Below are 20,000 nucleotides of genomic sequence, written 5' to 3'. Positions count from 1 at the left end.
ATTTGTATTGGTTTGCTTGTAGGATGGATGATTGGATGAAATATTTAGAATGATGACCTGAATTTTCACTTTTCAGCACACTGAACTCCAAGTTCTACCTGCTGAAGGTGGGTGACGAGATTGAATTCGTCAGCTCGAACAAGACATTCGACAACATAAGTCTTCTTGCTGAAGGAACAATACCTCATGAGGTTTTTTAAAATTGTACAAATTTGTATGTGCGTGTGGGTACGCGCGCGCGCGCGCGCGTGTGTGTGTGTGTGTGTGTGTGTGTGTGTGTGTGTGTGTGTTCGTGTATGCGTACTTTACTGTATGCAAGTATTTTCTTATCATTCTTGTTTGTGCAGAATTTGTAGGCCTCGAGTCAAGTTTACTCATAGTTTATTGTATCAGTTTGTCTGGTGACCTTTCTCATAGTGCGACTATTGTTTGAAGAATTGTTTTATTTTGATTAAAATTGATAAAGAGTAAATTGTTTGCACTGAAGCCCTGCCTGCCAATCATATTAGAAGGAAAGGTGGTCCGCTGCATCAACAGTCTGTCCGACTGCCACTCCAACAACTACTTCGGCCTCATCCAGCCTCTCAACGAAAAATCGTCATCGTCGCCATCCTCATCGGCCACGTACAATTCATTAGTCGGCACATCGGTTAACTCGCCGACGACCATGAACGGTGACGTGAGCAGCCACACGACGACGGTCGCATCAACGAATGGCGTCCACTCGGCCAGTAACGGCTTGTCCTCCTCGTCAAATGATTCTGTCAACACGAACTACAACAGCCACCAAACTACGGGTAACAACAATTCAGACTGCAGCATGGTCAGTGGTTCGTTACAGCAGCAGCAGCAGCAGACACAACTCCAGCTACAACAGCAGCAGCAGCATCTGTTCAGTGGCACGAGTACTTTATATTCATTCAGATTCTGCAGTCTCATCGATAGACGTGATGTCCCTAGTCTAGGCGAAATCGTACGCTTCCAGCCGTTGAGATGTCAGCAATCGATCGTCGGAACAAACAACAGCAGCAGTTCAATAGTATCCTACCAGCATCAGCAGCAGCATGATAAGTTCCAGCAGGCCGGTATGGTGGTCTCAGTGAAGAGATGCCTGCATGCCAGGGTGGAGTCCATCAAGGGACAGGTTGGTGTCGGTTGCTTTAGTTCTCTTTTTCTATTGTGTATTACGATTGTGCTGGTATTGTACTAGTTTGGTATTGCTTTTCATTGTATAGTTTTATTGCACTGTGTGTGACATTTCTATCACAGCTCGGCACATTGAACTTTGAGATGAACGACGGAAGCAAGCTGATGTTCTTCCTCTCTGACGTCATCATCTCTGACACGTCATCGCCGTCGTCGTCAGTAACAACAACGTCAACCGCAGCAACGTCATCACTCCAGGTGGGAGACCTCATCGAGTTCGTAGGGGTCACGAAGAACAATAGGTTCACGGCTATGGGTCTGCATAAAGTTAGGTAGGTCGGTTTGTTGTTGTTGTTATTATTTTTATTGTTGTTGATGTTATCTTCGATGTGTGTGCGTTGTGTTTGAGTTTTTGTGTGTGTGTATGTGTATGTGTGTGTGTGTGTGTTGCCAATTTTCTAGTTGTTTTTTATGTGTGTACATTGCTATCCATGTGTTGTGTACAGTACATGTTTACTCAGTATGTTAGTTTGTTGGTTGGTTGATCGATTGATTGATTGGCGGTTATTTGGCTGGTTGGCTGGGTTGGTTAGTCATTTAGTCAGTTAGTTACCGTTAAAATTAACCATCTCAAACCAAACTACATTTCAAAAGGACCGACAAACATCCGCGACCCGATCGGATAGTCTCGAGATTGAGAAACGATGAAATGATTCCACCCCGGATAACGAGCATAAGAGCACCGAAGGGTCCAGATGGAACCAGGGGCTTCCATCTTGAGAGGCGCTTTAAGGCTGCTGTATCTTCCTAAAATCGACTAATTTTGATTGGTCGATTGATTAATTGTTAGACGGATATGATTGACTGGCTGGTTGATTGACGAATTGATCAGATTTATTGATTGGTTGAGTGTGTGCTTGGACGGATTTGATTGGTTGATTGAATTTATTGAAATTGTCTGAGAGTTTAAGAATTACAAATGGCTTAATTAATTAATATTTCATCTGAATCGTCATAAGTGTAGTGTAATTATGATTTGCTTCATTGAATTGTTTGGGTCAATTAATTAGGCGCGGTTTGGATTTTTTAAATTTAATTGGCTAATTTTTCATATCATTAAATCAACAAAGCCGTTCAGATTGATTTGTTCCTCGACTGATTGAACTGTTGTTATCATTAACTGTCTTGTCATCATTATATTAATTAATAAATTAATTAATTGACTAATTAATGAATTAATTAATTGATTTCAATCGAACAGTATTTTTTGTTATTGTTTTCAAGAAATATTTTTAGTTTTTCAAGTTTTTCGTTACATTTATTTAAAAATGCCTTGTCTATTGTATTATAAATAAATAAGTATATATATATATATATATATAGAGAGAGAGAGAGAGAGAGAGAGAGACGTGTGTGTTATAATTAAATTTCCCGGTTAAATTTAGTTCAATCGATTTGTGTTCATTTAAAAAGAACTCTTAGAAAAAAAGTTATTAATTTATTATTATATATTTTTTTATTATGACCAAATTACACAAATATATATATATATATATATATATATATATATATATATATAATATAGTTTCTTATAATATATATATATAATTAATTATTGAGAAATTGTAAATATACATTGTATAACACTTGATGATGGGATGGTGAAATGCAATACGGTTTTGTTTATTATTATTATAATTAATAAATAATATTGTTTGTAATATTACTTTTGATGATGATTATTATTATTACCATTATTATTATTATTGTTGTTGTTATTGCTGTTAAATATAGTTGTCGTTTTTGTTATTATGGTTGGGCATTTATATCCATTCCAAACTTGTTTTTATCAAAGTGCATTATTCTTAAACATCTTTCTTTCTGTCTGTCTGTATGATCTGTATGTCTAACTGCGTGTTTGTTTGTCTGTTTGTCTGCGCGTTTATGCGTCTGTATGTCTTAGTACTGGTCTTATCTCTCTCTCTCTCTCTCTTTCTCTCTCTCTCTCTCTCACTCACTCTCTCCCTCTGTGGTTATCTGTCTGTGTTGGTTTTGTTTGTTGATTTTTGTATTTGTCTTCCAAACCGATTTTTCTGTCTGTGATTTAAATTTTATAATAATAATAATAATAACAATAATTAATAATAATAATATTATTATTATTATTAACGATGAACTATAGACATTATTATTATTAAATTTTCAAGTGCGTGGAATGTTCATTTAAGGCTTTGAAGAAATACTTGACATTTTATTGATTTTAGAATGATGAAAGATAGAAAAAACGATTGAATGAATTGATTAATTAATTAATTAATTAACTGATTGTTATTTTATGTATTTATATTAATTAATCTTTTTGTTTAAGTCGATACGATGTTTAATTAATTATTGGGGATTAATTACTTCGTCAGCTAGTTAATTTATTTTTTTAAAAATTGGTTCGATCGTATGTGTCTTACTTTGTTTTTGGATTTATTCTTCTTTGTTTCGATATAAAAAAAACTAACTTGAAAAATTATCTATAGGATAGGTCTCAAAATGTAAAAGCATCACTACTATTACTACTACTACTTCTACTTCTACTACTACTACTACTGCTACTACTACTACTACTGCAACTACTACTACTGCTGTTTAAAAAAAATAGGTAATAATGTTAGAAGCATATTAGAAATAAACGCATGTTATACAATTAACTTTATATGAGAGAAGAGAACACAACAACAAAACAACACCGCATACTCATGACCACACAGCACAACGACACACGCACACACACATTCACGCAAGAGCAAAAGCAGCACGTGAAACAAAACAAGGCAGCAGTAGCCAGCCACACATGTGTCGCTTGTGTCCAGTTGAACGTGTGTCTGTGTGGAGGAGTTAGAGTGGGCGGAACACCTTGGAGACAGTGGAGGCAGGCATCAGTCGCCAGCTAATTCAATTGAAACTTCATTAACTGATTTATGTGAGTGAGTGAGTGACTGAGTGAGAAAATGAATGAATGAATGGATAAATGTGGAGTGAATGAATGGATAGATATGGAATGAATGCATAAACGAATGACTTAATGAGTAAACCTGTATTGCTTTAACGCACATACCAACAGCCAACACATATGAGTATAGTTATTCATTTTTGTGTGTATGAGTGTCTCATTGCACGTACACACGCACATTCACTGGAAATGTTAAATGGCAGCTTAAGCATATGTTGTCTGAAGATCAACCGTCTTCATATTATCTATCTAGTGTGCGTGTATGTGTGCGTGCGCGCGCGTTTTGTACGTGTGTGTGTTCGCTATGAAGTAGTCGATGAAAATTAATTCTTCGGGGATATTTGAGTCATTAATTATAAGTTTAGTATCTAAATTTGTGCGTAATTATACAAAGTAGAGGAAAAAAGCAGCATATAGCTACATTGCATTGAGTGATATTTTGATTAAATTGATTGTGAAATTATCTAAAAGCAGTTTTTGAGAAACTTCGTTTATAGAAAGCGCTATATAAATATTTTATTGATAGCATTTATACATATGCACACACATCATGTGTGTGTGTTTGAATCTATGTATGTATACATAGGAAAGAAGTTAACAAAACAATAGATACACTTATACAAATACACATGTGTATTTGACAAATACACATGTGTATTTGTATCTATGTATGCATACATTGGAAAGAGGTTGACTCTTGTGCCAGGAAAGTTTCAGCTATGCGATAGTCTGTAACATTGATTTGTTAGAATAATAATTTAAAGATCTGTGTGACATTGTTGTGCACCGTGGTGGAAATTTAGTGTAATCTTTCAAGTTTATCCTACTCAAACTTGGGTGGCTGTACGATCTGTTGCACACTCTGCTTTCCAACGCAAATAGATCCACATCAGTCACATGCAATGTGTGTGCGTGTGTGTGTATGTATGAGTGTGTGTGTGTGTGTGTGGTGTGTGTGTGTGTGTTGTTAATACTTCTGAAAATTAATTAAGAAAGAGTTAATTATTATCATAATGATTATAATTTTAATCATTTGTTATGGTTTTTGATTTTTAAATAACACAGGACGACCAATTTAACAGTTTATTGCCTTCGACTAAGATGCCTCTTTTAAACTTTGTGATAATTTTTTAAAGAAAAAGCATTTGTCTGATGATGAAATTAATATTCTAAGTGCGTGCGTGTATGCGTGTGTGTATGTGCGTGGAGTGTATAGATGTGATGTATGTGTGCGCGCGCGCGTGTTTGTTTTTTTCCTGTGTGTGTTTGTTTGTGTGTGTGTGACTATATTTTTAGATCGAACCATCATTTTAATACACATCTTCTTCAGTCGGATGACTTATTAATGAATCTTATCATGTGTATAGGTAGTCTTTTTCTACGGTACATGATATGGTTTAACGTTACAAGAGAATTTCTATTCATAGCAACAAAAACCGAACATGGCATATGTTATGAAATTTTAAATCATTCGTTCTTTTCTTTTTATAACGAATTGGCGTGTAGATGAGTTAAACAAGGACAAGGAAGAGATGGAAAGAGAGAAAGAGAGAGAAAGAAAGAGAGAGAGAGAGAGAAAGAGAGAGAAAGAAAGAGAGAGAGATAATGATAATGACTCTGTTGTGCAACAACTCTTTCATCCTGAGGTCATTTGATTGCTTATAATTTCAAACTACTGTGCACTTGCACACGCACACACATACACGCACACACACACATCCACACACACACACACGCTACATACACACGTGCACACGACGTCGTTATTTCATATTCATATATGTGTTAGGTTTGTGCGTATTTAATTGCGTGTACGTATGTCTGTACAATTACTTGTTTATTCGAATACGTTGTACAGTATATACGCGTATCCATTCACGTGTGTGTGTATGTTTTGTAGGGTATTTATGTATAAATCAGATTATATGCACTTTTGTGCTGAACACAACGACTTAATGCGTCAAAAGGAGTAATTACTATGTATTTATGCGTGTGTGTGTGTATATATATATGTGTGTATATGAATGTGTTTGTATGTGCGTAAGTATGTGTATGTGTTTGAATGAATATGAGTTAGTATATGTATATATGCGAATGTATGTTTGCATGTATGTGTGTATGTGTGTGTACTGTTGCATATACGTACGTATGCACGCGAACCTAAATATATGTATATAAATAAAATTCACACACACATATGTGTAAACATTCTCTCTCTCTCTCTCTCTCTCTCTCTCTCTCTCTCCTCTCTTATCATCTTTTCCCATCCCAGGTTCATTAGAGAAACATGATAAATAATTCATGGAAGTATTGCTGATGTTTGGATTTGTTTATTTCCCAAGAGAGGTTGCCGAGTTTTTGGCATTTTGAGTTTTAATTGGTTTTTAAATTGTAAAATGAATAATTAAAAGAAAGAAAAAATAAGTGAACGTACAAACGAGCGAACAAACAAACGAGTGAACGAACAAACGATTGAATGAATGATTAAATGAATGAATGGATGAATGAATGAATTACGAAAACACAAAAGTGTATTTATCACACAAATCGTTTTACACATGCATTTATAAAGCGAAGCATGTTCATTCTGCTCATCAACGACCATCATCATCATCCTCATCATCATCGTCATCAACATTTCGTCACATCACGTAAATTATCCACATCATAGCATCATCAGTTAACATCATATCAACATTATCATTATCTAAATCGTTGTCATTGTCAGAAATACCAGCATCATTATCATAATCATCAACATCATCGTCATCATCATCATCGTCGCCAGTAAATTTATAATTCATAAAGCGTTGATGCGGCGGTAAAACAGTGAAAACTCAATAAGCTTCTATAATGGTTGGTTGTATAAATGCATAGTTGCATATGTATATATATATATATATATATGTGTGTGTGTGTTTGTGTGTGTGTACGAATGTTAGTACATAAGATTTGTTTATGTAGTTGAATGTTTTAAAAATATTTTGTAATTTGATTTTGTATTTTCATTGGAATGTATGTATATATACACATTAAACGCACGCACACACACACACACGCGCACGTACGCACGCACATTATAAAACTTCAATACCTAATGTATAGCACGCACTTTATTCTGTAATAATTTTCCGAATGAGAACCTTAAAGATAAAAATATGATATTCCAAAGTTCACTAACAATACTGGTAAAAAAAACTTATTCAACATGGAAATAACACACAAAACAAATCATCTCTAATCAATTTTTTTTACTTTTTTTTACACCCTTTCACATTCTCATAATTCATCATGCACTAAATCAGCCAGACTATGGAGTTGACTGCATTGTACTAAACAACCTATTTAATTTAGTTTATTATTTAAGAAAAATGCAGTTAACTCCATATTCTGGCTTATTTAGTGCCTGATGAATTATGAGAATGCGAAAGGGGTGTAAAAAAAGTAATGAGCGCGAAAAAATTGCCGCGAAAAACGCATAAACCTGAGATATGGCACGTAAAATGTGACTTGGTTACGTGCCGTGTAAAGTGCAAAAAGCCAAATACAATCTCCTTCACGTCTATCTCTCGCGTGTTCTTCGCGACAAAGGAAGAAAAAAGATCGCGCCGTGTTTTTTTTTTTTTTTTTTTTTTTTTTTTTTTAATAGGATGAATTATTTTAGTTTAATTGTTTTCATTTTAATGCGCTGTTTAATACTTAGCTAGTAGTTAAGAGATAAAAATTAATACTTTAAATATTTCTGTTGGCAAATTTTTCACATTTGCGAAATTAAATACACAAAAGAGATTAATATATTTCAATAGTTAATAAGAGCAGACGGTTTTAACATAACATACGTAGGTTAAAGTTATACATCGTAACAATATGTAAAACAACTTGAAATATTAATATATCAAAAAAAGTAAAAATATTAGAAGAGAAATGAAAAAAAGACAAAACAAAGAATAAGAAAAAGAATAAAATGAGCTATGTTATTTGTTGTAGAGTTGAATGAGCTCTGTCCACTTTTGCTGACTGACCAGATGTTAACACGTTATCGCGTTATTCATGACCATCTAGTCGTTACGTCATTAATTCTATTGCATCTAATCACGAGACTGTAAACAGTTCAGTCTTCTCTTTGTCTGTCTGTCTCTACATTGTAAACGTTCTAAAGTCAAGGCATTTGACTTTTCATTGAAAAAAAATTTCGTATAAGTATTCAAATATCAATCTATTTTGCAGTTTGGGGTAATGTTCAGTTGTTCAGAAGTTATTTGTCGAGCTTATCAAGTCGTATTTGATATTGACTCGATACTTGAAATTGAATGAAATTTTGAATTCAAATAAGAACAATTGAACGAAATGAACGAAAGAGTAATGAAGCCCATCCACACAGAGCCTTCATTAACAGTCAAATCAATTCGATTAAACAATAAAATGAAAGGTCTTAAAAGTCACCAAGCACGCCACAAACGTGCGTTGAAAAAAGAAATTAAACTCAAAAAATAAACCACGAAAGAACAAAATAATACAAAATTTTTAAAATAAAGCATATGGTATTCACAAATGACGCAACCTGATTGGATGCCGGCCATCAAATCAACTCGTGAGTGATGTTAGCGCTGGCCAATAAGAATTCAGATCATCCGGATTTGTAAGCGTGAAATGTGATTTTGAGCTAAGATTTTTAGATTTTTATACATTTTCTTTAATAAACAGTTGAAGAAAACATAATTTTTAGTAGCGTATCAACTGAAGATATTTTATATGCGAAAATTTAGACCTTTTTTCAAAAAATTTTATCTTAAAATCAGTAAAGAACTAGAAGAGAGATTTCACAAATCAGCGCGCCCTGGTTTCAGGAAGTCCACCTTGTTCATTTGAAAGGCAATCTCATCATCAGACAAACTACAAAAACTTAACCACCGACCAAAAAATCATCCGCTATAATATTCCAATTGCAGCAATTTATCTAATATTCATTTTAAAATAATGAAACAGCAACATTAATTCCATATAAAAATAGATAAAATAATAATAATGAGTTAATTAATTATTATTTGAAAGGAAAATTAATTTATAGCAAATGTTTCATAAAAATATAACGGACGGTACGTTTTCTAAGCAGAAGCTATGGAGCCCAGGAAAAGATGCCGAAACACTCTACCTACTCAACTCAGGTTTGCAACTGTTCCCTAATCTATTTCCTAGATTTCATACTTTTAAATAACAATTAAACATAATACATACATTGGCGGATCTAAGAGGGAACTGCTTTTTAATAGAAGTCAGATAAAGGAACGTTTTGTGTCTAAAACCGACCAAAAAATGAATGTGATGAGCAAAAAACGTCAGCCGCACTATTACAAATTTTGGTCATGCGTGAATGTTTGAAGATATACAAATTTTCGGCGCCGCTCGTCAAAGTTGTCTTGATCCGCCACTGAATACATGTTTATAAAATTATAAATTAAAATAATAATGATAAAACTGTTTTCATTTGAACTTGTCGCCATAATTTTTTTTTTTTGAAAAAATCTTTCAAGCTAAATGATTCATAAGTCATGAATGACAAAATGGAGTTAAACTGCTTTTAAAGTGCAGTAATGACATCTAAATGAATGAGTGAACAAATTTTAAAATTACAATTTTTTGGCATAGATTAAGGTTGCTACAGATTTTATTTGTTATGACTTGATTAAAAAAATAAACGTATATACTCAGTGTTTATGGAAGTATTTGAAAGTTGCGACTTGAATTTTTTTCAATAGCACTCAAAAAAATGTTGAATTATAACTTCATCTTTTTGATATTTATATTTGAATATTCGTTAACTAAGATGAAATATTTTTAAAATGAATAACCTAGAAAGAGCGTCGAAGGTCAGTGGGAATGGTCCGAATATATCGGTATCTTCTTACCCTGATCCGAAACCGACATTGTCGATATCATCGCCATCATTATCGCTACCAACGCCAGCATCATTGCTATCACCATTCACAAGCAATCTACACACATCTAATAATTTCTACCACGCACCAACACTACCTTCGCTGAAACTTTCCAACGTGTCGTCACTCTTTCCCTACCTATCCCTCATAAGCCCATTCCTGTTTTGCAATAGGAAACACGTATCCGCCGATCCGAATAAAACGAATTACTTCGGATCCGAGCCGAAGTCGATTTATCACGGGGCATCACTTGTTGAATGTCAGACTTCATTCTTGAGCGAATCTTGTAAGAATGAAAGAACATTTGAATGCAAGCAGTGTGGAAAGTCTTTTAAAAGGTATTTCCGATTTCTTTTTGTTTAGACAACCAAATAAAATTTTATTTTCCAAAAATTCAATTGCTACTACAACTACTAATACTACTGCTGCTACTCGAACTATTGCTACTGCTACAACATTAACAACAACAACTACCACCGCTACTACTACTACTACTACTACCACTACTACTACTGCTACTACTACGTTTACTGTTACGGTTGCGATTACAATATTAACTACTAGTAAAAAAAGTATTATGTTACTAATGCAACTATTACTACCACCACTACTACTACTACTACTACTACTACTACTACTACTACTACTACCACTACTACTACTACTACTACTACTACTACTACTACTACTACTGATTACTACTACTACTACTACTACTACTACTACTGATTACTACTACTATTACTACTAATAACAATTATTATTATTGCTATAATGAAATAATTAATAATAATAAATATACTACTAAAATATTATTTCCAGATCTTCAACGTTATCAACACATATGCTCATTCATTCTGACTCAAGACCCTATCCTTGTCAGTATTGCGGGAAGAAATTCCACCAGAAGTCAGACATGAAGAAACACACATACACGCATACAGGTTATTATGAATGAAACTATAATATAATAAATTATTGAACTATTTTTATGAATGAAACTATAATATAATATATTATGAAACTATAATATAATTAATGTCAAGCATAATTATTATATTATATTATAATTATAAATAATTATATTAGGAGTTAGATCAGAGAGAAGTGCCACTTTTCGCTTAGTTGCAATTGTGCCTTGGCCGGTTCGAATACTATATGCCCAAAACTTAAAAACTACCGGCAGACACACCTTGCTTTGTGTCGGCATACAAATAAGAGAGTGTGTGTACGACAATGCAGTTTATTTTTGGTGCGCGAAAGTCCATTTGTAAGTAAAGAATGATATGTGGATAAATAATAGCCGTGCGTTTGGCCTGTCAGAGTTGCACAATGAAGACCAAAAAAAAATGACTTGCTTAATTATAAAATTTTAATGGTAAATTTATGAAATTTATTCAATCAACAAACAGGTGAGAAACCGTACGTGTGTCATCACTGCGGTAAAAGTTTCAGTCAGTCGTCGAACTTGATCACCCACAGTCGTAAGCACTCCGGCTACAAACCTTTCGCTTGCCAACTCTGTTCCAGAACTTTCCAACGCAAAGTCGACATGCGTCGTCACGCCGAAAGTCAACATTCTAACTTCGAGTCGTTGGTCATGCATCGCTGAGTCGATTCATTAGCTGGTTGGTTGACTGGCTAGTTGATTAATCTGTCGATTTGTTAGTTGACTGGTTGGTTGATTTGTTGGTGTGTTAATTAATTAGGTGGTTAGCTGATTGGTTTGTTGATTGATTGGTTGATTGATTAGTTGATTGGTTGGTTGACTGGTTAGTTAATTGGTTGGTTGATTTATTTGTTGATTGGTTTTTGGAAATAACCAAATATTCAGCACATGTTTGGCTTTGTGGTTTACCGTCTGGTTAACTTGATAAATGTTAGACATATAGCTACTTATTTTGTTGAATAAAAATCTGTATTTAGGCTTGATCAAATAAATTTTTTATTGATAAAAAAGATTGATAACTCAATTGTTTGACAATAATTTATCTAGGAAGATATTATGTAATCTATGTATTTATTGTCTTCATGATTACAAAAGGCATATTCTGTATTTGTTCTATAGAGTATAGAACGCTGACTTAATTACTTTTGGTTGTCCATTGTTTTTAGATGCAGTTATAAACGAAGGCACAACTTGTTAACCGAATAAATTAAAAGATGAATGACGAAGAGTTGAATAGTGTCAGGATTGATTATCTTGTTCGCTACGAATTGAAATTCATCGAAAATAATAAACGAATACTAAATGGTTGTACATTTTTTTTAATATTTCATCCACCAAAATATGAAATCTGAGAAAAGTCGTATCCCATCAAAATATAAAATCTTAAAAAAAAATTAGTTAAAAAGTAATCTGCAATATTTTTTCCTAGATTAAAAAACTCATTCCATTCTGTTTGAGTTGAGGCGAACATATGCGAATATGGAAAAACTGGATAGTGTTAGGACCTGAAGATATTAACAGAATATTAATCAATGACACACATTTAATTTAAAACATTATCGAAACAACATTGTATAATGGCAGCATTGTTTTCAACAGCGAAATTTCTATGGAAAAGAGTTAAACGGTATATGAAAACTTTTCATAAAATTAACGTCATAAGAGCGGGATGACGTCATTATAAACAACTAACTTTCAAACAATAACAAGTAGTACACAATATTATAGCTGAGATTCGTTAAATTTTTCAAAAAGTTTCCTACTAGGAGAAATGTTCTTCCCAAGCCACCAGCTGCCACTCGTTGGCTTGCTAGTCCTGCTGCTCTTGTTTCGTAAGATTGCCATGATGGTTTAATTAGTTTTTAATTTAATAAATTTGATGAAAAAATTAATTAGATAAATTAAATTATCATTTAATTCGTCATTTAATAAATAATTATGTGCAAATTTAGTGGATTACAAATTCAATTTTGCTTTGTCTTTACTTTTAAAGGTAGGATGATGCAAAATGAAATGAATGACCCTTAACTTTGGGACTTATTTGATAGTGAAATTTTTCACATATATCGATGAGTATTATTATAGAGGGAATATAATTTTTTAATGAATAAGAATATTATTATGTATCTAAAATAGGTGAATAAATTAATGAATGAATTAATGGATAAATAAATAAACAAACAAACGAATGAATGAATGAATGTATGAATGAATGAATGAATGATTGAATGAATGAATGAATGAATGAATGAACGAGCGAATAAGCAAACGACTGACGAATGAATAAGTGAACGAACGAGTAAACAAACGGACGAACAAACGAACGAACGAACGAATGAACGAACGAATGAATAAATCATATAAATCAACAGTGACTGCCAGTGCGCAGAATATGACGGCCACGACGATGCAGCGTCGCATAGATGGTTTGACAGGGCCCCAGGTTCCTACCAACCCGTCAATGATGACGAAAGGTCAGGCCCGTAACTGCGTCTTTGCAGTTATTAACGTTTTATGTTTGTTTGTATTAACAACGTTTGAATGTTTGAGGTGTTTTGTTTAAGTCATGCGTGTGTGTGCGTGCGTGTGTGTGTAGGTGCGTGCGTGTGTATAGGTGCGTGTGCGTGTGTGTGTGTGTGTGCGTGCGGATATGGGAGTTAAACACAGCGTCGTAGCCAGAAATTTTCTGTTGGCAAAAATTTAAACAAAAAATTGTCGGTAACCCCATTTTGCCTGTTCAAAATTTTATTTTTTCATGATTTCCATATCGGAACTAGCCCTTTTTTTTATTCAAATCCGGCAAAACATTTTGAAGGGCTGAAGAAGTTGTAAACCAAAACTTTAAAAATTACATAGAAATTTAGTTAGGCGCAGCATTAACCCCGGTTAAAATGTTTGCCGTGTTGGGGTTCCAACACCAAAAGTCTCCTCTTGGCTGCGCCTCTTGTTAAATATTTAATCAAATTATATTTTATTCATCTGAAATTTAATATGAATTAATAAAACTATGGGGACAGGAGGCCAGCCCACCACGACAAAGTCAGGACAACCAACCGCCAAGCCAGGTACCTGTAACTCCAAATATTTTCTTCCTTTTCATTTCGTTTCAGGCCAAGATTGAATGCGAAAACTCAGTATCAGTGTCACTATGGTGGACTCCTATTATAGATATATATGTTTTTTAAATTCAATTTTCTGGTTAGCGTTTTGTCTTCCTCAGAGAAACCAACAACAAACAGAGTGCCGTGCGTGCAAATGCATATAATCCTAAATGGCAGTATGAATACAAACGAACGGTGATCTCTTTGTACTCAAACCCGGTTACTAAAATAGCAATGTCAGGCATCTTAGCCACTAGACCATTACACTACTGTTAATGTTAGCAAATAAAGCCGTCCAATTTACATTTTAAAATCCGTCTTTCACACTGTTTCCCATTATATTCAACTATTTTTTTATTTTAGTAATATTCATTTTTACGTGTGTTTGTATTGTGTGCGTGTGTGGACGCGCGCGCGCGCGTGTGTGTGGTGTGCATGTTAAATATATTAATAAATACATATTTTTTGTAATTGAAGTTTATTTATAAAAACTAAATATTAAGCACCAGGTCCAGGTCCAGGTCCAGGCCCAGCTCCGCCACCCAAACCAGATGATGATCATACGCCTGAAGGTTTTTGTGGTGTTCGTTGTGTGTGCGTGTTTGTGTGTGCGTGTTTGTGTGTGCGTGTTTGTGTGTGTGTTTGTGTGCGTGCGTGTGTGTGTTTTGCTGTTGATCTGCGGTGTATCTTGCAAATCGATAAAAATGATTTAATTTTCAAATTCCTCGGTTCGAGTATATTAGTTGGTTGTTACTGCTGTACTTGTTGTGGTTTTGCAATCTTAATTTTCGGTCCTGTTTTGAGTGTTTCACGACGCACACACACACACACACGCACACACACACACAAAGTTACTGCAAACCCCCTACTCTAGCGTTTGATTCACTTTCGATTGTGGCATGTTTGCTGTTTGTCATTAGAAATTTGGATTTGGGGCGGTTTGTCTTTTCTCTACTACATACACTTTATTTTATTTTTCAAAATTGTTTCATAAAATTTTTAGAAATAGATTTTTTAATAATAATAAATATGTTGAATGTATTTTCAGTCAGTTAGTTGAGAGCTTAGTTTTTCAAAATTTTCTTCAAAAAGGTTACATAGGCGCATGCGCAAATTTGTTTATTGTGTTTAATAACATTTTTTTCACAAATCTTAACACATAACATAATTTTCAATGTTCTCATACTAGTTAAGTTTCTAATTAAATTATTAAAGTTAACAAGTTCGTAATTTAATGAGTTTTAAAATTTTTCATATTTTTTCAACTATGCTAACTAAGTTATTAGGAAAGAATTGTCAAGAATTATCCTCCATTGAATTAGACAAACATAGGAATTGAAGTATAGTACACATACATATATACTACATATCACACACACACACACACACCACACACACACACACACACACACACACCTGGGCATATACAGGTACATTAGGCACACCTCTAGATCAAACCAACACTACATGGTACAAATTAATAGTGGACGCCACATGGGCGTGTGTCGTCATAGATAGGCCACTGAATTTTTATTGAAAAATTGTTATTTTTCCTCTGTACAAATTATATTAATTTTGAATTTTTATGATTTCGTTTTAACAGCTACCAGCGGTGATTTACTGAAAATTTTTTTTATTCAAAAATGAATGAATGAATGAATGAATAAATAAATTAATTAATTAATGTATGAATTAATGTATGAATTGATGGATGAATAAATAAACGAACGAACGAATGAATGATAAAGTTGTGTATTGATCGTTAATATTAACAATTTTTATTTGCGTTTAAATATATCAAATGCTTATTTAAACACACTAAACAATATAACTCACACACACACACAAACACGCACACAGATACACACAAACACGCACACGGATACACACACACGCACTTGCACACACACACACACACACATAAATTATTTTTGTAGATATAATTATTCATACCTCATTTCTCAAATCACATCTGACTTTAGGCCAGGAATCGAAATTTGCTTCAACCTTCCTTGGCACGTCCTTGGTATTCGCGGCCCTGGCTAAATTTGTGGCCTGGTAAGTATAGCCTGCATAAATTATGTTAAGTAGATTGGTTGATGATATTATGTTGATTAGATATAGCAGTTTATGCTAATTAGGTGACTAAATGCACTGTTAGTTAATTACTACTATAGAACATTTTAATGCAATTATCAGATGTCTGTTCTGCCATTTTAAAATAGTATTTTAGATCGGTTGAATAAAATTTACTAAAATATTGAGTTTTGTGAATGAAATATATTTAGGACTACTCATTTCAAGTGTATTTTTTACTATTTTGTAAAAATTTCTCACTCAATACGCAGTTCGGAGAAGTTATTTAAAAATTTTACAAAAACCGTTCACAGATTCGGTCGTTTCCCGACTGCAGGCTTTCATCCTGAAAGGTTTGAAATGAAAGAGGGAAACATGAAAGATAGCAACATTTTTTGCATATATTATTTTTTTTGCCTAAATTATTTTTTGTGCATACCTTTTTGGCTTTTCACTGAACTAAAATTCAACATTTATTCATAAATTCAAATTTATTTTATCTAAATTCTTCTGATAATAAACGTATGAACGAGTGAAACATGCGATTATGAATATAAAATTAATTAATAATTAAGTTGAAATAGGGAAAAAAGTTTGGTATTTCTAAAACAACAGCACCGCAATATAACAAATATAGCCATTATTATAAAATCATAGGTAAAGAGTTTTTTTTATTAACTACAAATAAAACGAAATAGAATATGTCTACACAAGAACATATAAAAATATGGCTACACAAGAACATAAAGTAAGTACCTACTTTTTTAAGTAGGTTCGTTTTGAGATTTTCTAAAGTTTAAAATAATTATCAAGTTGATAAAGAGTAGAAGGTAGATGATTCTGTAATTTTGTGTCAAATCCAGAATTTTTTTATATATCAGTCCCGTTTTCTCCCAGCTTTTTGGAGGATTTTGTCAAATATATTTAGGTTAAATCTGCCTGGTTAGTATATTTTTGTAAAATGATTTTTGTGGTGATGTATATAATCTGTCTGAGCATTTAAATGATTTTACAATTTTGAAATCACTTTGTAACTGCGGTCCAGGAGTAACATGGCAAGTTTTTTCATTAAAAATTCCTCAGAAGAGATGTTAATTTGGCAACAATCAAACGAATGCGTTATTCTTCTTCATTCGAAGAATGTTGGAAAATTGTTTAAAAATCTAACAACAAACCGTTTCCCAACCTAGTATCTGTTGTTTTCTGACATTTATTTAAATTTTGGTGAATTAATATTTTTAAATAAATAAATTTATTATTGCCTTTAGTTTTTTTGCTTGTGCGATTTTAGTTGTTTAAAGTTTATGGACTTCAAAATCGATTAAGTGAAATTTTTTCGGAAAATTTGAATTTGAAGTTAAACAAATTTTTTTAATTTGAAAAATACAAAAATCTGCAAATAATATTTAACGTTTTATTATAGAGAAAACAACATTTTCACACATACGGCAATAACAATACATATTATAGTCTATTATCTTAGATCATCTTTGAAGAGGAAAAATTTTAATGGGGGTCTGTTTCTTCTCCAATCCCCCCTATTAGTCTGATGGTGTGGGCTTCCAAATCTTTCTTCCTTTAAACTCCTTTGTTCTGTAGTGACATTTTTTTCATTGTGTTATGTCAGTGTTTCGAAAAATGGTGATAAACACAAAGACACATGTACAAATATGTACACAAACACACATGCACAAACCACACACACACCACACACACACACGCACGCACACACATACACACCTAAGAATTTTTAAAACTAGCTGCCTCTCCCTACAACCAAACTCCATCTAATAATCATTTTTTAAACGAACGAATAATATTCAAACCGAGCGCTTCTCATAGAAATCATCAGCTTCTTTCTTCACCATTTCAGTTTCGCCTTCAAACTATGAAAAAATTTTGTCATATAGTTAATTTCAAAATTAAAACAAAATTATATTAAAATTTGGCATTTAGTCGACTTGTTAATTTGAAGTGGGTTTAATAAATCTTTTTCAACAACTGAATTCAATCAGTATCGATAATTGAATGATTGATTGAATGAGTTAATGAATGAAAGAATGAATGAATGAGCGAATGAAAGAAAAAAAAACACAAACAAATAAATAAGCAAATGAATGAATAAACACACCATGCGTTTGTCAAAGAAATCTTCAAAATCTTTCTCTTCATTTCTTCTGGCCTTTCGAAAAAATTAATTTTAACAATTTTAACACCTTGAGACGCCTACAAATATAATGTTAATGATGCGTAGGTACAATTATTTAATTATTTAATAAGAGTAATTAAATAATTATGTAAATTTAATAAATAAAATAAGTAATTAGATAAACCTCTCTTTCCGCTTCATCTCTTGGAAATACAAAGGCAGAAGTGAGGCAGACCATCAGGGCCATGAGCACTAAGATCTTTGAGTTCTTTTTTTTTCAAAATTTAGAAGAATGTTTTCAATTTGAAAATGAATTTTCAATTTAAAATAAAGTTTGAAATTTCAATTTGAGAGATGTTTATTTATATGAGTTTCAAGGCTTGGACAGTACACAGACGCCTGCATTTCATTAATTAATCAACTGCAATGGCCTGTCAAACGTATCATGTTTTGGCGACATTTAGGCGCGTGTGTCAGCTTTGCTGGAGAGTTTTTAGGTTAGGGTTAGGGTTTTAATTTTTAAATAGTTGAGCAATAGTTTGTGGAATGAGTGAATGGATGAATAAATGAACGAACGAACGAACGAAAGAACGAACGAACAAATGAATGAATGAATGAATGAATGAATGAATGACCGACTGAATGAATGAATAACATATTATTTATTGGGTTTATTGTGTTAAAAAACAGTAAAAATTTCATGTAGCAGTAAACTGAAATTTTTTTCCATCTTTAATTTTTCCATCTATTAATTTCTGTTCATTGTAAAAAAAACGTTTCGTTCATTCATTCATTCATTCGTTCGTTCGTTCGTTCGTTCGTTCATTCATTCATTCATTCATTCATTTATTCATTCATTCACCCACTCAGTTACCAGATCAATTTTAACATGGCCATATAGGTTTACGGAAAATTCATCGTGGAAAATTCATCGTGGGAAAATTTATCGTGGAAAATTCATCGCGGGAAAATTCATCGTGGGGTAAAATTCATCGTTGGGTAAAATTCATCGTGGAAAATTCATCGTGGAAAAATTCATCGTGGGGTAAAATTCATCGTGGAAAAATTCATCGTGGTGGGGTAAAATTCACCATGGAGTGAAATTCATCGTATATATCGTATATAACATATAACGTATATAATATATACGTATAATATACAAATTATACTGTATTGGAGGTTATATCAATAGGCAACGTATAGCATCCATGCTTATTAATACTATCATTTGTATACCCTTAGTATGGTATATAAAATAGAAAATATATACAAAGGTGGACCGCGGACGTCGGACGTGTCTGAGTAAGTTAAGTAAAAGTCTATAATAAAATACTGTATGTGAAGTGTGTCAGAAATGAGGAAGTAGTTTTTGCATCACGATTCGCTAATCTTTGTGTAAAAATGTCACTAGAATTCGTGTACAGTGAAAAAAGAAAAAGAAAATTAATTGACTCAGGTCACTTGTTCGTAAAAGATGCGGCTACAGAAGAAAAAACTTTCTGGAAATGTGATCAATATCAAAATCTTGTATGTCGGGCACGTTTGCATACTCGTCATGACAAAATTGTAAAAAGAGTCGGTGAACATAACCACGCAGGAATGCTGCTCGGGTCGAAGTTGTTAAGGTTGTGAATCAAATGAA

General features: G+C 33.1%; 3 protein-coding genes across 3 annotated transcripts in view; all 3 read left to right on the top strand.

Moving 5' to 3' along the window:
- The window catches only part of HELRODRAFT_190661 (hypothetical protein), a gene marked incomplete at its 5' end in the record, with an annotated part of 7,666 nt that extends 5,478 nt beyond the window's left edge, over positions 1-2,188 (top strand). The window contains 4 exons of the mRNA XM_009014695.1: positions 77-191; positions 488-1,144; positions 1,270-1,478; positions 1,801-2,188. Coding sequence (XP_009012943.1) covers positions 77-191; positions 488-1,144; positions 1,270-1,478; positions 1,801-1,957 — 1,138 coding nt within the window. The 3' untranslated portion in view covers positions 1,958-2,188. The remainder of the gene's footprint in view (positions 1-76; positions 192-487; positions 1,145-1,269; positions 1,479-1,800) is intronic.
- Positions 2,189-10,377: 8,189 nt separating this feature from the next.
- Positions 10,378-11,662, top strand: HELRODRAFT_145685 (hypothetical protein; the record flags this gene model as incomplete). The annotated part of the gene is made up of 3 exons (XM_009014694.1): positions 10,378-10,421; positions 10,906-11,027; positions 11,496-11,662. Coding segments are annotated over 3 exons (333 nt in total), but the record flags the coding sequence as incomplete, so codon positions are not given.
- An 8,097-nt stretch (positions 11,663-19,759) lies between these two features.
- HELRODRAFT_168839 (hypothetical protein) overlaps positions 19,760-20,000 on the top strand; it is a gene marked incomplete at both ends in the record, with an annotated part of 1,498 nt that continues 1,257 nt past the window's right edge. The window contains one exon of the mRNA XM_009014693.1: positions 19,760-19,898. Coding sequence (XP_009012941.1) covers positions 19,760-19,898 — 139 coding nt within the window. The remainder of the gene's footprint in view (positions 19,899-20,000) is intronic.

This window comes from Helobdella robusta (assembly GCF_000326865.2).
Source record: "Helobdella robusta unplaced genomic scaffold HELROscaffold_14, whole genome shotgun sequence".
NCBI classification, from domain to species: Eukaryota; Metazoa; Annelida; class Clitellata; order Rhynchobdellida; family Glossiphoniidae; genus Helobdella; species Helobdella robusta.
The sequence above is the reverse complement of the archived record's forward strand: the minus strand, read 5'-3'. Positions and strand labels throughout refer to the sequence as shown.